Source organism: Bufo gargarizans, chromosome 5 (genome assembly GCF_014858855.1).
Source record: "Bufo gargarizans isolate SCDJY-AF-19 chromosome 5, ASM1485885v1, whole genome shotgun sequence".
Classification (NCBI taxonomy): Eukaryota; Metazoa; Chordata; class Amphibia; order Anura; family Bufonidae; genus Bufo; species Bufo gargarizans.
The window spans coordinates 51,877,449-51,895,495 of NC_058084.1; the positions used below are offsets into that span (position 1 = coordinate 51,877,449).

Here is an 18,047-nt window from a genome sequence, read left to right on the forward strand (position 1 = left end):
TTGCTTGCAACTTGCACCTGATACATCTGTGAGAGGGGTGAATTATCATACTCTGTTTGTGTCGACCACATTGTGAACGCCAACATTTTCCAACACCAGAATTAGATTTATTGAGAAATGCTCTTGGGAATTTTTTTACATAATTTTTTTTCCAGAAAAGAAAAACTGATTTCGATTTGCTCCAAAGTAGTGTTGTGAGGGGGAGTCTCTGATGAGAGAAAAGAGGTGCCAACTTTTTGTTGTTTTTGTCTTTTTACTTTTTTCTAGACAATTCAGCCCAAAATCACAGACAAGACAAAATCTGAAAAAACAACATGTCTAATGGCTCAGATACTAATATCAGCACATGCAGAATTTACTGTGACTTGTACAACACAAAGAGTGTCCACCAAAAAGCACAGAAGAGCATAGTGGGCCAAAGCGACCCAACCGTACTACAGTCATGAGGATTTAAAGCAATAGTTTCAAAACAGGTCTAAAATAGAGCAGGCTACATCCCTTATAACATTGTGCAGCAAAAATGCATTTGTCAGATATAGCACAGCTCAGTGTTTTATTCCGTGTCCGTTGTGCCGTTTTTCGTGAGTTTCTGCGAACCCATTGACTTTCAATGGGTCCATTGAAAATTCGGCTAATGCACCGTTTGTCATCCGCGTCCGTGATCCGTGGATCCAGTCCGTCAAAAAAATATAACCTGTCCTATTATTTTTGCAGAAAACGGTTTGCAGACCCATTCAAGTCAATGGGACCGCTAAAAAACACGGAGGCACACAAGATTGTCATCCACGTCCGCGTTAGTTTTTTTCCTATCATTTGCATGGCAAACCTGTCTAAAATTTTTTTTAACTTTCCTTTATGTCTGGTGATCCTCCAAAAAGAAAGGAAGACACACGGAAACAAAAACGGAAACGGATCACGGAACAACGGAACCCCATTTTGCGGAACGTAACACAACAACGGTCGTGTGCATGAGGCCTAAAACTCATGGTGATACTGCAGTGACCCAGAGGGCAAGGGAGGATAGAAGGAGTGGTAGTGACTATAAGGCCTCTTTCACACAAGCGTGACGGATTGGCACCGGATGCGTTCAGGGTGCATAAGGGTCCATTCACACATTCGTATGTGTTTTGCAGATCCACGGATCTGCGGATCCACAAAACACGGACACCGGCAATGTGCATTCCGCATTTTGCAGACCGCACATCGCCGGCACTATAATAGAAAATGACTAATCTTGTCCGCAATTGCGAACAAGAATAGGACAAGTTCTATTCTTTTTCGGGAACGGAATTGCGGACCCGGAAGTGCGGATCCGCAATTCCTGATCCGGACAGCACATAGTGTGGCCCTATAGAAATGAATGGGTCCGCAATTCCGTCACGCATTGCACCCGTGCAGAAAATTTGCTCATGTGAAAGGGGCCTAAAGGTGGTAGTTGTAGTCACAGTTTGACCCTAGTGGTCCCCGAGGCCATGCAGTGACAGGAGGGTGCACCCTTTCTTCCCTAGGGGCATATCCTGGCATTGGGGATCCTGTCTGGTTCTAGTTGGGATGCCCGTAGATGATTTTGTGCAAGGCAGGATGGAAGTTGCAAAGGGTTGGTTGATATATGGTGGAGTTAATAATCAGGCCACAGGTTGTATTAAAGAGGACCTTTCACTGTATTGTATTAATTAAGATAAGTACCTGTACTTGCGGGGTACCCCCCACTGATGCTGCCACCCTGCCTTTTTTGTTAAAATAGCGTTCCTACGCCATGCTGTGCCTCACGGTATTTTCCCCGCTCAGTATGCTAATGCTGAGCATTGGAGCAATGGGGAGGAGACTCAGTCTTTCTCTGTGGGCGTCTCCTTCTCCCCTGGCTGTAGCGCTGTCCAATCACATCAGAGAGCGTTTTGTTCTCCTTAACTGTGACGCTCTGCGCATTTTTCCAAATTATTAATTGTTTGGTTGCCTTACACATTGCTATTAGGTGCATAAACTCAATAATTTTGCATTCAATCTTTGACAATAATTAACCTTTTACAGTAGTCCTGCTGGGGTACTACAATATCCCGATGTTCCACTTACTGTTTTACATAGGAATGTACAAACAATGCATCCCCAAAGAGTTAAATGAAAAATTCACATATAAGCCACCAATTCGCGTTAATGCGTTTTATCCTTCTGCAATGAAACATGCACTTTACAATTAAAATTGAGCTACCATGTAAAACGGCTTTAGTTAAGGTTCTGGGCTTTGCTTGCATTATCCATTCAATGGCGGACATTGGCCTAATATATTCTGTACCGCACTACATATGCTCAAAAGTAATTATGAAAATAACATGCGTCGGGACGATTACAAGCTCTAAAGAACAAGACGATGCCATGTGCCATACTGATGCAGACCATTAATCAATCCTACAGGCACAGAGGCTAGACAATAATCGTGTGCATTAGTATGTTATATGCATCTATGGACAGGAGGGACAATCTGCCTAAGGCTCTAGTCACACACACAAAAAATCCAAATTCCCGTATAACATCCGTACCCATCTAAGCGTAGCTTCTTCTGGATAGCGTTTTTTAGCCCTATGGAAAAACGAGGGTCACTACTAGTGTTGAGCGAATGGAAGCAAAACTAATTGACTTCTATACGAATTTCAGGAAAGATTCGATTTGCCGCAAAGTTGAATTTCCTCATGCTTCGTGGTAACAAATCTATTTTTCTTGAAATGGCGGCAAAAAAAAATTATACATACTCACCTCATCCATTTGCTTGCAAAGTGGCCGTCACGGCAATCTTGATTGAGGATACTGTGCAAGATCTCTCGCTGGATGACATATGATGTCACCATGCCAGCATGCTGGCCAGGTGCGGTGATATTATTAATGCGCCCAGTCAGCGCAATGACGTCATCAAGTCACTGAGCAAGATAAAGATGGCTGTGACGGCCTCTGCGAGTGAATGGATAAGGTGAGTATGTATATTTTTTACCGGATTAACCCCTGAAAGCCCACAGCTGTAGCATCAGATGCCGCAATCAGCAATGAACGCGGCATCTGAGTGGTTCAATGATTGGGGGCGGTGCGATTGCCATTCCTAATCATTGTGCCTGCAACATACAAAGGAATGCATTTCGTGACAAAGTAATTGGTCACGTCACAAATCCAATTTCTTTGTGAAATTCGGCGAAGCAGCTGAATCGAATTTTTCATAACTTCGCTCATCACTAGTCACTACACCATTCAAAACCGTAAACAGTAAACCACAAAAATGTGTATGTTAAAGGGGTTTTCTAGGATTAACTTATCCAGTTAACAAGAGTTCTTCACCTGAAAGGGGCTGTCCCGCAGTTGAAGAAGCTCCCCCTGCCACTTAATTGACAGGGTTGGATGTCTTGGCCGAGCCCTCCAATCTCGCTCTCGCACTGCTAAATTTCTGGGTACGTGAACAGTCCCTACTCCAGAAGCAGAAGCAGAGCCTCTGCACTTGCAAAGATAAATAACTCTTGTTGATGAGGCAAATGATGACTGGTACAAATTCATTCGCTCATCTCTAACACCAAGGTCATGTTAGCCACCTTTTTAATATAGCCATCTTTAAATTTCTTACCCACCTGGTGATGCTAGTACTCCAGTCCTCGAGTGAGACATAATCTTTCCCAGCCTGGCCTCTCCTCAATGTAGGTGTCACTATCAATGTCATGTGCATGGGCCTGCTCTTGCCTGGAATCAACAGCACATGTGCAGAGAATATAGACTGAGCAAGCACAGTTTGCAAATGTGGCATTGACAACTTTATTAAAGTTTTTTTTTTAATGATGACTATGCCAGCATGGTGGACCCCCTTCACCTATGTCCACTCATCTTGTTCAGTTTTTCTCTGACTTAAAGTAGAAAACGCCAGAGGAGAACTGAAGCTATAACTGATGACATCAGTGGATGAATGTCAGATCTATGCACAACATTTTTGTGCACATATATCAGTTTTGCTAAGTTATGTTAAGTAATGATCTGATGCTCCTGTCACGGTGGGGAGTGCGGGGAAACTCCACACTGTACAATGTAGGTTAGCGGGATATGCCATTTGGCCTGGAAACAGGATATGCCACTAGGCCTAGGATATGCCACTAGGCCTGGTCACCTTTTAACACATCCCTAAATCCTAGCCCTGACCTCCTAACTGTATGAGCGAACCCTAATGGTGGGAGGGCTCATACCCAGAACCTCGGGCCCTACTAACCCTAGAGATCCTTGGTAATAATCAGAGGGCTAGGAGACGACCTGTTTATCCACGACACGGATGAATCGGAGTCTCCAGCAGGCCTAGCAACAAGGAAAGGGACAGACAGTAGCATAAACCAGATTGGCAGGTAAGCACCCAGCGCAAACAAAACTGGAACAACAGAATTTACCTGCCACAACAACTGGATGAAACAACTGCTACTGATTAGTGATTACCCTTCTGGGAAACCCTGGAGCCCAATATCCGCAGGCAGGTGGTCAACGAGGTTCCCCCTCCGAGGAACCGAGGAGCCCCCTCACCGGAGGCACAACATACAGGGAAAGACCTTGCATACATGCTGGATGAACAACACCAAAAGACCAGACATGAAACTACAACAGGACATACATCACACCCTGAACATAAACCCACACCAAACATCAACACAGGTAAGGTAGGGAACATGGAGGATACATAAGGGATGTCAATCTATGTCCAACAAGGGGTCCCTCAAACTGGAAAGATGGTAAGGTCCAGGATGGCAGCATAACTCCAGCTCCACAAGAAGCTGAAGTCCCATTAACCTCAGGCTCCAAGCCGAAGTACTATAGGAGCCCACACCCAGCTCCACCTTGCTCACACTTTAACCTCATACCCACCAGAATGGGAAGGGACAACAACCTTAAAGGGAAAGTGTGTAAACATGCTAAAAACTACACTTTGCCACTGGCAACAAGCATGCACGGCTAAATTGTCAGGGTCCACTACCACCAAACCATGACACAGCTCCCCTCCTGATTCCTAATTTTAACTGTATTGCCATCGTAAGGCAACTGGAGTAGGAATACAGGATATGGCAGCTGACACTGGCCACCATAGAGGAGTAGTTTTTGAGAAGGTGTTCTGTGCGGCTGGAGCAGTATTTTGTAGTGCACTCTGTAATTTGTCTCTGCAGGGGTTGTATAATGTGCCATGATTGCTGGCCCGCCTACTTGTGTTGATCCTCCCTTTTGTCAATTTGGGCTCCACTACAAAATAAGGCCACTTTTAGTTTTTTTCCAGGGCCACTTTAAGTTTTCAGTCCACCCCTGCATTTCTTTATTTTACAAGAAAAAAGAGAGATTGGGTTCAGGGCACCAACTTTTTCAAAAATTTAGAAAAATGTTGAAATGCATGCCTCTAGTTCTCAGAATCCTCCAATGTATTTCTGATTTTGCTCAATTTAAAACCAGCGATTAAAATTTGACTTTGTATAGACAGGTTATTTTTTTTTACAGAATTTATGTTCTTTTAGACAATACACAAAATCAATGACGTTCCAATACAATAAGTTTCAAAGGTGGGCCAAACATTGTTTAAAAATATTCACTAGTAAGTAGATTGCAAAAAGGAAGTAAAAAAGTTATTTTTTATAAAAATAAAAAACACAAGAATCACACAGTTTCACAAATAACAGGACAACATAATAAACGCCATTGACTAAAGATACAGTATAAAAGCGTCTTTGACAGCTCAAAGGCACATACAGCACAACAGGTCTGGAAACCAAATATTCACCTTCATTTAAGAATTCTCTTACGCTGGGTTCACACCTAGGCGTTTCACAAACGCGCGTTTCTATGCGCGTTTTTGTCGCGCGTTTTATGCGCGTTTTTTTTTATAGTGAACGCGCGTTTGACGCGCGTTTGGGTGATTGACAGCAGTGTTGTCCAAAGAGTCTATGGCCCAAACGCACGTCAAACGCGCCAAAAAAAGCTCCTGTACTTGTTTGAGCGTCGGGCGTTTTACAGCGCGATCGTACGCGCTGTAAAATGCCCAGGTGTGAACCCTTCCCATAGGGAATCATTGGTTCTTGCCTGTTGTGCGTTTTACAGCGCGTAGGAACGCGCTGTAAAACGCTCAGGTGTGAACCCAGCGTTAAGGCTGGTTTCACACGGGCGTTGCGGATTGGGGCCGGATGTGTTCAGGGTGCGTTCAGTGAAACTCGCACTATTTTGCAAGCAAGTTCAGTCAGTTTTGTCTGTGATTGCGTCTAGTTGTTCAGTTTTTTCCGCGTGGGTGCAATGCGTTTTGATGCGTTTTTCACGCGCGTGATAAAAAACGGAATGTTTACAAACAACATCTCTTAGCAACCATCAGTGAAAAACGCATCGCACCCGCACTTGCTTGCGGATGCATTGCGTTTTTCACGCAGCCCCATTCACTTCTATGGGGCCAGGGCTGCGTGAAAAACGCAGAATATAGAACATGCTGCGATTTTCACGCAACGCAGAACTGATGCGTGAAAAACAACGCTCATGTGCACAGACCCATTGAAATGAATGGGTCAGGATTCAGTGTGGGTGCTATGCGTTCACGTCACGCATTGCACCCACGCGGAAATCACGCTCGTGTGAAAGGGACCTAAGGGTCAATTTAAATTCATATGATATTCATACAGGCAACTTTGGGGGGAAACCAAATTTCATGGAATTTGTGATTACTTCATAAGATTTCAACATGGCTGGACATATACAGAAGCCTCAACTTTCACTTGACTGAATTCTTTAATCTCTTTAAGTCTACATGCTATTTCTGTGGAAGTCCTATAGGTGGATAAACCAGAAAATAAAAGTATACACTGTAGACATTAACACACTGTAAAGCTATTTTGACTTTTTTCACTATAAAACAATTTGAACTTTCAAAAACTTTAGCAGACTAAAAAATTTAGATGTCATAAGAAAATGTTTGCTACTTAGATCCTTGGTACAGAAGGTACAGTTCAGAGAAAATTGCAAAGATTTAGGTTTTTAAAACAAATTTTGGGATCTCTTAGTAGAGAAATTCTTAACCTACAGAGGTGAAAGGTAGAGGTCCTACCAGCACATTGGATGGTGAGACATGCCAGACTTCAGATTCCCTGAAGTTGTTGATGCATAGGGGACCAGTCCCACTCTCATCAAAGGCATAATATACAGATCAAGTTTGAAGACTGGATATTTTCCAACATGTGGGATAATCTTTGTGTGAGCTATCAAATTTTTTGTTACCCTGAGAGGTCAAACTCAGTGATAGGGTTGAATAAATGCTTACATGTATTTTTGTTTTATGATTTGTTATTATTTATGATTTTTTTTTCGTAAAGCCAACTAAGTGACCAATATCTTTAGACAAGAAACGACACAAAGAAATGTATTAACCACTCAACTGAGCAATTCAGGACTGCCAAAAAACAATGGAACACAGTATTAAATTCATGTTGTCACATAACTTGCCCATCGATGGACACAGCTATGTGTCCAATAAAGAAGTGTTATCAATAACTGATGCAGTAATACATTTGTACTTGTTTAAGTGATAAATGTTCCAAAAATACTGACAAACTCATCCAGAATTTTTCCCTAATATATATATATATATATCTTGATTTTAACATACTGATTTCATTCTAAGCAATACAGTTTCAGGCTAAGGCCATTTAATTTTGGCCATTTCATTGGGCAATATCATGTAGTAAAGCAGTCTCGAGGCATGGCATTTTAACACATGTAATATGAGTTTATAAAACTCCCATAGGAACAAAGCATATCATTATTTCAGGCAACGATCACTAGTAAAGCAAGTGGAGAGCTAAAAAGATATCATACAAGAATCTTTGATACATGACCAGCCAAGATATGTCCATGCACATTTATGAACATTCAAAAACATCCAAAAAGTAACACAACTGTAATGACAGTACAAAGTAATAAAACCAACAAGTATCTAATACGCGCAAAAAAGCTTTCAAGAAGCAACTGAAAAGGAGCCAAAGTACTAATTGAGGACATTTCCTACAACTGCAGAGTAACAGCAAGATAGGACTCTGCCAAGTTCAGGAATGGTGCAATGGAAGCAAGTACTGTATGTAATACCCTGAAGACCCCAAAGCTGATGGCGTACAGAGGCATAACATGAACTATGTGCTTAACAAAAATAGGAGAATTCAAATAGTGCTAAAAGACAATATAAAATTAAAATTACATCCTTTTATTACATAACCCCCATGTCATTGCTTAATTGTAATGTTTTTGTTTCTTTAAGCTACATTAAATAATTTCACATTACACAATTTTACACTCACAAATTTGGCAAAAATTACCTTTTTATCTCCCCATTTTTGAATACTGTATTTTTCTCTTTGTAAGACGCACCTGATGATAAGACACACCTAGATTTTTGAGGAGGAAAATAAGAAAAAAAAATTTGAACCAAAAGGTGTGCTTTTGGTGGGTTTTGAACCTATGGTGGACTGTGGATGACACTATTATGGGGGATATGTGAGTGACACGGTTATGGGGGGGATCTGTGGATGACACACATATAGCATCTTGGTCCCCTCATGGCCCTATGTGTTACAGTATTACGTTATTTATGTGTCCCCTCATGTCCCTGTGTGAATGGTGACCCTATTACGCCGGGCCCCACTCACAGCAGTCTTTACATGTAAAGTCTGTTTATTTAATGCTCAAGCAGTGGATCTGGTTTGTTAAACTAGCGCACTCGTCTGTAGTAGTACTCGCTATCAAAGTGGCGGGCAGGCCGGCAGCGTAACGTTACTCACTCAGTCACGCTCCTGCTCCGCCAGCTGCATTAATGAACTGTGGGGAGCATGACCGAGTGAGCGACGTTACGCTGCTGGCCTGCTCGCCGCTTTGATAGTGAGTACTACTACAGACAATTGCGCTAGTTTAACAAACCAGATCCACTGCTTGAGCATTAAATAAACAGACTTTACATGTAAAGACTGCAGTGAGCTTGGCCTGGTGTAATGGAGTACAGTGACTGCACTGGGCCCCGCCACGAGTGCAACAGCAGTTGCCAGCCTCCAGCCCCTCCTGATACATCACAGGCCGTGCTGTGCTGCATAGCGGCCGGCGATGTATCAGTGTCAGACATTTAAAAATTGCTCCATTCGCTTTATAAGACGCACTGCCATTTCCCCCAGCTTTTGGGGGGGAAAAGTGTGTCTTTTAAAGCGAAAAATACGGTAACTAAACACCCAGACGGTTCAGCATTTACTTGCATATTATCATGTCCCTCTCTGTCACCGAAATAAAAAATTAGAACAAGGTGTGAGTTCCCTTGGATTTGAATCTGGTGGATTTTAATGAATTCCAGTTTTAGTTAGGTAGAGCCAAAGCTATCAAAAAGACTAGATGGATTATAATACTCGGGCCTATCCAAGATTAAAAACAGGTCAAACAAGAAATTGTGCTGGGGTAAGAGGCTTCCAAATATTGAACACTAGTAAAAGGTAAAGTGCTTGATATGTTCTGTGTAGCAGCAAACGTACAGTATAAAATGCTAGGCAAAGAGTCGATATTAAAAAAACAAAAACAAATAAAAACTGCATGATTACTGATTCTTATAATACGTGTTCCAATGAGATTTTTTAATTATTAAAAATTGCAACACTTTTGGAAGAACAGTTGGTCATTCAGAGACGCGAACCGTTATGGTCAATGCAAAAACAACGGAAATAAGTATCCACCTGACGGGCATGCTTCCGGGCATTAATATTTAAATCTCTTCTATCCCTTGTGATTGGAATTCGGTTTCTATTTGCAAACAAAAAAAAAAACTAAATCGATGCAGTGAGAGTTCAAACTAGATCCCTAAACAGTTTGCTACTCTCCATGAGCAGATAAGATAAACTTTCTTTGACCCAAGAGATGAAGTTGCCATGACGATCTCAGAGAGTCCACTTTCCCTATTGATATTTTGCTGATGTAACAACAAATAGAACCAGATCTTCGCCCTGATAACGGTGATTAATTAATACGAATATTGATCCATACAAGGAAGAGACAAGGCTATTAACTTAAAGCCTGAAAAGTCAATTGTTACCTGTGGCACAGATACTAACAGCTGATTCCGCAAGACAATAAACAAATGCGTTATCTCCATGCTAATACATTGTAAAAAGGGTGCACAGGATTTTCATATTCACACCAGCTAGACCAAATGAAGCAAAAATGGCTGAAATAAAATAAAAATAAAATATTCAAAAATAAAATTTGCAAATAGAAAAAAAAAGAATTACTAAGTATTAGGAATTTAATGTAATAAAATACATAATGTAAAAAATATATAAATTACAACTGAAAAATAAAATAAATGAAAATAGTTTCTATCAATTACGGCTTATGGCATTCTAGGAAAATGTGCCTGTCCATCCTGACTAAAAATGTCCAACTTCTCTAGTTATCTACTCTAGGTTTGATGTCTGTTACAGATTTTCAAATGTTAGGAATTTGCAAAAAAAAATCTAAAAAAAAAATTCAACTCTATTCTTTATATCGCTAGATATTTATATTTAAAAAAAACATTTCTTAACTGAATTAATAACATTTTACATGTTGCCAAAAATATCTTAAGGTCATCCAACAAAAAGACCTGGAATTGTCAATATAATCTGCACCCCGAGCTCAACTGCTGCTGGAATTTAGGGAGGGCAATAGGATTAAGAGAGCCTAAATTTTCTTCATGCAGGAAGAAGATCAACATACTGGCAGCAATACCAGATTGGCTCGCAACAGTTTTGGGCAATTCATCAACAGAATTATTTTTTTTTTAAACCAAATCTCTAATCATACACTTTCCAATTCCATTCAGATAACATTTATATGTAGCCATTAAAAATAAGATATCATTTACAACACAGAAAGCTGTGATTTACTGATGCCTTGTATGAGAATGTAAAAATGATTGTGTTGCTTATCAAAAAAATTTGGGATAAGAATGATGTGGAAAAATCTTTCTTTTTTGTAAAAAAAAAAATTCATTTTATGACTTTGAAGCATTCTCATCTGTTATCTAAATAAATATTGAGGACAAAAGTATATTCTCCAATATCCCACCAATAGGGCAACCTTCCAACTTGGGATGGCTACTTGTGATTTAGTTAGTGTAGACCTCTATCCATGGCCTTACAAAAAAGAAGCATATTCATTATGATTGGCGTAGACCCGTACCTATGATTTTCATTTTTAACTATCCTGCTCGATTATTCTGGAGATGTATGTTCTATATGATTATATTCATGGCCGTGAAACACCTCATAAAATTGGCAATAGCTTTCAAGTCCGAGCCTGGATTATTACACATAAACACACAAAAAAATTATCCTAAAATGTGTGGAATTATGTCTCATCATCAAGGAAGACGCAGAAGATGTTTGCCATGAACAGACAGATTTACACATTTCCTGACACGGACACTTTTTTTTCGGTGGCATCTATTCAACAGATTCTTTTCAATTATCATAATGCTTGCGAAGGGTCCAACCTTATTTTCTAAATCAAATTCTGCCGAGTTGTACACAGTTGGCTGCTCTGCCACCATAACATCCAGATGCACAATTCAATTTGTAGTATTGCAGGTGTATACCACCTTAGCCCTGACGGAGGTGAGGACTGCATTTCACAAAATATTATCAAGTCAACTTCAAATGCCCATCAATAAGTTATGGGGGTAACAATTTAAGAACATATATATATATAGTGTATATCTTGCATAAAATGTGAATGGACACCAAAAGTATATAAAACAAATATAACATAAAGTATAAAATCCGTAAGAACTTACATAAAAATGCAAGAAATTATGAAAAAAATAAAACAAAAATCTGAAGTCACCTTAATGTTAGTTCAAGATAAGTCACCTTGAACAGTCTTAGGTTCCATAGCTCAAGTTCGAAAAATATCATCAAAATTAGCAATATTAATGGGCGACTCAAGAGTAGAACAAATCTGCAGATCGTTACGAAACAAATTCATATTATCTGTGACAAACAAGATAAACCAGACAAGACTAAGGCCATGCACTTCTAAGGGTTAAACCATGTGTATTTCCCTGTGTAGCTCAGTTCATATCAAAGACATTGAGCTGAATGACTTATGAACTAGTTCGAGAGGACATGACATAATATCATTGTAATTTTTTTAAAACTATTTCTAGATCGCGTGATTCATATTTTTTTTGCTTGAGACCACATGACTTTAAATATCATTTAATTTATTTTTTTAATATTCACACATCACGTGATTTTTTTTACCTTTTTTTTTTTGGAAGACTTATATTCTATATTACATATGTATGAAATGATAGGCCTGCTATATATTTTCGGCATTCAGATCTGCCAAAGCGATGCTTATTTTTAAGCTTAGGAATCCTGTGACACATGGCTGCGGAATGCTGTTTGCCAACAAACAAAACTATGATGCTACGCTCCTCCCACCATGTCTGGTCCCTCTATAGTAGACGTTAGCTACCTCTTAGGAGTTTGCAGACCATGTAAAGTACTGCATTCGAACCTGGTCAATAAAAGTTCCAAAAATTTCAAAAAAACTAAGAAAAATGAAAGAAAAAAAATTACAAGTTGTCTCGATTTTTATTTCCAAAATGATTCTAAAACTGACATGACGAAGGACAATCTGGGCAATTTATTGGCATATTGGCAGGGGGTGATAAGCCTTGTGACAACAAGAGCGAGCAGCTGGCGCAGGGAGATGAGTTGATAGCATTGATATGGTACTCCCACACAAAACACCTCGTCTCCTATCACTGCTTTTTATCAACCTCCTATTAGAATAATAGCTCACAAGAGAAAGGTTTTATTTTCTGGTGCGGGAGGGGAGGGAGGGAGATTTTCTACAAGATTCTAAGCATAAAATACTATACAAAGCAAAAATAAAAAATAAAAAATACAGAATAAAATCCGATTTTTTTTTTTAAATGACAAAACGTGGGGGCAAAATACATAATTTATCACCGCATTATCAGGATATCCAGGCAGTCTAATCAAGGAGCACTGAGTGACTATTTTTTGCCTTATCATCCAAAGTGGTGGAAACGGAGAAGGAATTATCAGGCTTCTGCAGATTGCTGGGCTGGAATTTTAATGGTAATAATCGGGTTTCTGATGGTATATCTTCCCAGCTTATCTTTCCCATTATCTCTCCTTATCTGGCCAGTCATCAGAGCAAATTAATGGTGCTCTTTCAGCTTTGCCTTTTTATCGCTGCCCAGAGAGCACCCAAGGGGAAAGAATAAGCAAAATATTAAAATACTGCATAAATCACAATTTTAGATAGCACAGAAAAGAATGCAGTACGAGAAGAGGAGAGAAAAAAAAACTCTTCCCAACAACCTTTTTGTCCTTTAAAATGACTGTCTCTGGAGTTTCTTGGCACAAGAGGACTTCTGTTTTGCTGGCTATTTTCTTCTGAGCAGCATTCTAGTGATATCTGCCGCTAAATGGTTACGAATGATAGGGGGCGGCTTAGGTTATCCTACAGGGGGGCAATTTATAACATCTTATTGGAGAGGTCATTTTGTAATTTGCATTCAAATGCAGTTTTTTCAAATTATAGCTTGCAAAATAATAATCAAATATATATATATATACACATTTCCATATATTTCAAATTGCAAAGACAATGCCATGGGACGTCTCAGTTTTTAGAGGCCTTGTAAACTTGCAGTAGTTACTCCCGGCCTATTGGGATATTTGCATGAAGAGGGTAAAAATCCCAAACTATATAAACTAAACATAATTCTTAACACAAAAACCTAAAAAGAATCTAGAATGTACTACAACCACACACAAAATGTATGTCAAATACAGTTTACATTCCATCGCTGATCAATACTGTCACCATGCCATTACACTGACACAGCCTTGTCCCTGTCACGTCAACATTTCAGACCGGTTAACGACACAATGTGCATTTTCCAATTAACATCCCTCACTTTTATCTCCCATCATTAGATGAATCCCCCCCAAAAAAAAAATATGAACAAATTTAATTGAGGAGATAACAAAGTACACAAAAGGCCATTTAGATGGTCTGTGTTCCACGGAGCAATTACTGCTAATAGTTTATGAACAATCGAGTCAGTAACCTTACAGCTGGGACGACGTGACGGCATCATTACACGACAGGCCCGCAAGTTCAATAACATATTAATACGCCACGCTGTGTAACGAGCAGCGCCAACAAGCCAAAAAGTACATCTTCAAAAGTTTCCAAAGTACACTAACGAAATAAACACCCACACACCGGGAAACTGAAATGCAATAAATGTTTTTTCTTCGCCCCCAAAAATTGACAACAAATAAATTGACACCAATTTTTTTTTAGAACAATTTCCCTATAAATATTTATTCTACGGAACGCATTGGCACGCTCGCAGCTGATAGGAGCAGGATATTTAAAGAGTGATATATACATATTATTGAAGGTGGCGACGACTTCGATAAGTGTCATAGAGAGTCCATAAAAGTCATCTGGAATTAGCTCTACCGGTCCAATTAGAGCGAGGAAAAATCAATAGTAAAAAGCTAGCGATGGAGCAGCCCTGGAGAGCGTGACATGAGGATTAGTGGCATGGAAGTTCTGATGAAGATGCACTGCTACAGAGCTGGGATCTAATTAGTTCACGTTCTAATGTTTTCGGGGGGTCAGGGTACTATATCGCCCTCCTTCTAGAGTAGAGCGGAGTATCAAAAAATGGTGAACTGTAGATGTGAAAAGGATGTGCTGCAAAAAGTCACTTAGAAGTGATAGGGACCGAGTGACTCATGGATGCCCAAGGACTGTTAGAATTGGTGGTGTTTGGGGTATGCAATAAATGAACTTGGGCGAAGTTGCGGTGCCAATTCCACAAAGGCCACTGACACCGATAGGGCATGTAGTTGTAGAGTTGGAGTTGTGTGCTGCACACGCTCATTTGACAGCTGGGAGTTGTAATCACAAAGAGGTCAGATAGTGATTGTGTGCGCGCACTATATATAGAGAGCGTCCTATCTGTACGGTACGTCTGTGACGGGCAATGCCTCTATAACCGTGACGTGCCATGATTAGTGCCAGGCTATGCCTTCCCCATAACTTCCCACTATTCCTATAAATAAGTAAAAGAAAAGAAAAAAAAATCAACTGGACTTGTTCGCAGTCTTAAAGACGTCTCCCTCCTCCCCTGTCAGCACACCCTGGGACTCACGTTTAATTTGTCGTGGCTTGCTCTGCTTTCTCCGGGACATGCTGCTCTGCTACTTCCTCAGGAACCAGGAGCGACAGATCAATTGGATCGTTTCATAGGAGAGATCGATCGACGTCTTGCGATTCAAAGTCAAATGATGTGAAGAGGAGAGGGGAGAGGAGGGTGCGGAGTGGCTGGATGAGGGCAGTGCACACTGACGAGAGGGAGAGGTGGAAGGGGAGCGGAGCAGAGGGATGACAGAGTGAAGGGATAAAGGATTGTAAAGAGACAGCGAGAGGGTAGTAGTGAGAGGAGGGAGGGAAGTGCTCTCATGGAGGAGTCCCAGGGTGGATGCTGCTGCTGCTGCTGCCTGAGCCTCAGCACATTCACTCTCCCTGACTGATTGCTGAATGGGGAGGAAAGAGGAGGTGGAGCAAACTGCACTTTTCCAGTGCAAGGGGAGGGAGATAAGAGATGAGCAGGGAGGAAAAACCCTCCACAAAGTGTCACAAGAAGAATGTGTGAAGACAGGAGCATCCGAGTAACCCTCACAGAGAAGGCTCTGTACTGTGCATGCATGTCATGTGTGTGAGCATGTTATGTGCTATACCTGTGCTGTGTGTGTGAGGGCAGCTTCTGCAAATGGACTCAGCGCTGGAATGTAAAAAGTTTTTACTATTTTACTATTAGAGCTCATTGCAGAACATTTCCTCCTGCTCAGTAACTGATCTTATCTGTCTGTTGCTTAAACGTAATCCACATCATACCATTCAATCCACCTGCAGCAGGGAAATCCTCAAAACCAAGAAAAAAGTATAATATATCTATCTATCTCATATCTATCTATCTATCTATCTATCTATCTATCTATCTATCTATCTATCTACAATGGGAAAAAAGCCAGCAGCACACCATGGATTTCAAAGGAAAATTTTGATTTTGCACCCGATTAAAAAAGTGTGCTGCATCTTCGTCTTCCCAAGTTTATCTATCTATCTATCTATCTATCTATCTATCTATTATCTATCTATCTCATATCTATCTATCTATCGATCTATCTATCTATCTATCTATCTCATATCTATCTATCTATCTATCTATCTCATATCTATCTATCTATCTATCTCATATCTATCTATCTATCTATCTCATATCTATCTATCTCATATCTATATGCCTCTCTACTGCATCTATTGATTATATGTATCTCACATCTATCGCTCTATTGATATGAGATCTATTTTCATATCTATCTATCTATCTACCGTATCATCTATTATCCATTATATTTATCTTATCTATCTATCTATCTATCAGGACAAATATTGGGGGTCAGTCAGCACATCCCACTGCGCAGGTGCACGTCCCCATGGCTTAAAACACAAAAGCAAAAACAAACAATGCAGCAGCACTCTGCAAATACAAATAATAAAGTAAATACTAAAGTGCAATACTCACTATAGAAAATGTATTAATGCTAAAGCTACGTTATAAATGTGAGATTTTTGGCAAATATATTTTGTATAAAATCATTTTTACCTGTCTGCCAACAACAAGGGGATCTCTTAATGACAGGAACCTACACTAAATACTCTGGTGCCATACTGCCTCTATTAAATTCAGTGAATGCAGGTTCCACATGCATGCTGAGCCCACTCTGTATTTTACCTCTCCTGGTGCCAAATGGCCTCCATTAAGTTCAGGAAAAGCAGGCTACGGCTTTATACTTGGACTAATTAAAATCAGCCTGTGGGACAGACAGGTTAGTTAGCAGTGCAGGACCTATCTATCTATCTATCTATCTATCTATCTATCTATTGTATTGTGGTTATGTGTACGGTATAACCGTGGAGGGTGTGTATATCCCACCCAGATACCTCAGCTGGGTGAAGTAAATGAAGTCCAGAAATGGTGTTGCTTCAGCAAGGCATACAGTAGGTATAAAGGTGTTTTGTTAAAGTTATGTGGGCTGGATTTTATTTGGACTGTGAGGTAGGTTTGGCAGTGGGACCTTTCAGTCCACACACCCTTCCACTGCACATATTCATTTTAACCTGAGGTGATCACAGGTGAGGCGGGCTGCGATAATCAATGAGGGATAAAACAACCCTCTGTGTATGAGTCTGACTCTGAGAGAGGAAAGCCTGAGTTTTGGGGCTCCCATCGACGCCTGAGGTAAGAGGTGTTGCACGGTCAGAGTCGGGAGGACTCGTGGACCAATTCCCCCCAAGGTATTTGTGTGGTCACAGCTAGGAGGGCTGTTGGACCATGATCCCCGAAGGTCACATGTTAGTCACAGCGAGGAGGCTGCTGGACTTTTACCCCATGTGTGAATTGCTTCTTAGAGGTAAGTTACGGAGACCTATGTATTAGGTAGAGCCCAGACGGGCAGGTGTTTATTTTGTGTTTGTGTTTTGTGGTGCTGGAACCTCAACTTACCCAGTGAGGTTATAACCGGGAAAGTTCAACTGTACTGACGAAGTGACAAATAAAGCACCATTTGGACTTTACAACCCAGTGTTTGTTGGAAAGTCTGTCATTTCTGACCCCCTGGGAGAGAGTGATCCTTTACAATATCTTTTGATTATAATATCTATTTCACATCTATCTCTCTATTGATGTTATATCTATTTTCATATCTATCAATCTATCTATTCTTTCCTTCTGTCCTTCCTTAATGTCATTTACTATGCAGAGTGTAAGTTAGTCCACTAGTAATAATAATCTTGTAGTTTCAGTAATATACTGTTAGTAGTAGTAATAATATTCATATTGTTATGATTAATAGTGTTGGTTGTAGAATTATTATTAATATTATTATTATTACTTG

At 40.2% G+C, this 18,047-nt stretch overlaps 1 protein-coding gene across 2 annotated transcripts in view; it reads right to left on the bottom strand.

Moving 5' to 3' along the window:
- The window catches only part of ZFPM2 (zinc finger protein, FOG family member 2), a 417,173-nt gene extending 401,579 nt beyond the window's left edge, over nt 1-15,594 (bottom strand). For both annotated transcript variants that reach the window (XM_044295248.1, XM_044295247.1), the window contains exon 1: nt 15,239-15,594. In XM_044295248.1, the coding sequence (XP_044151183.1) occupies nt 15,239-15,278 (40 nt within the window). In that variant the 5' untranslated portion in view covers nt 15,279-15,594. The remainder of the gene's footprint in view (nt 1-15,238) is intronic.
- Between the last annotated feature and the right edge of the window lie 2,453 nt (nt 15,595-18,047).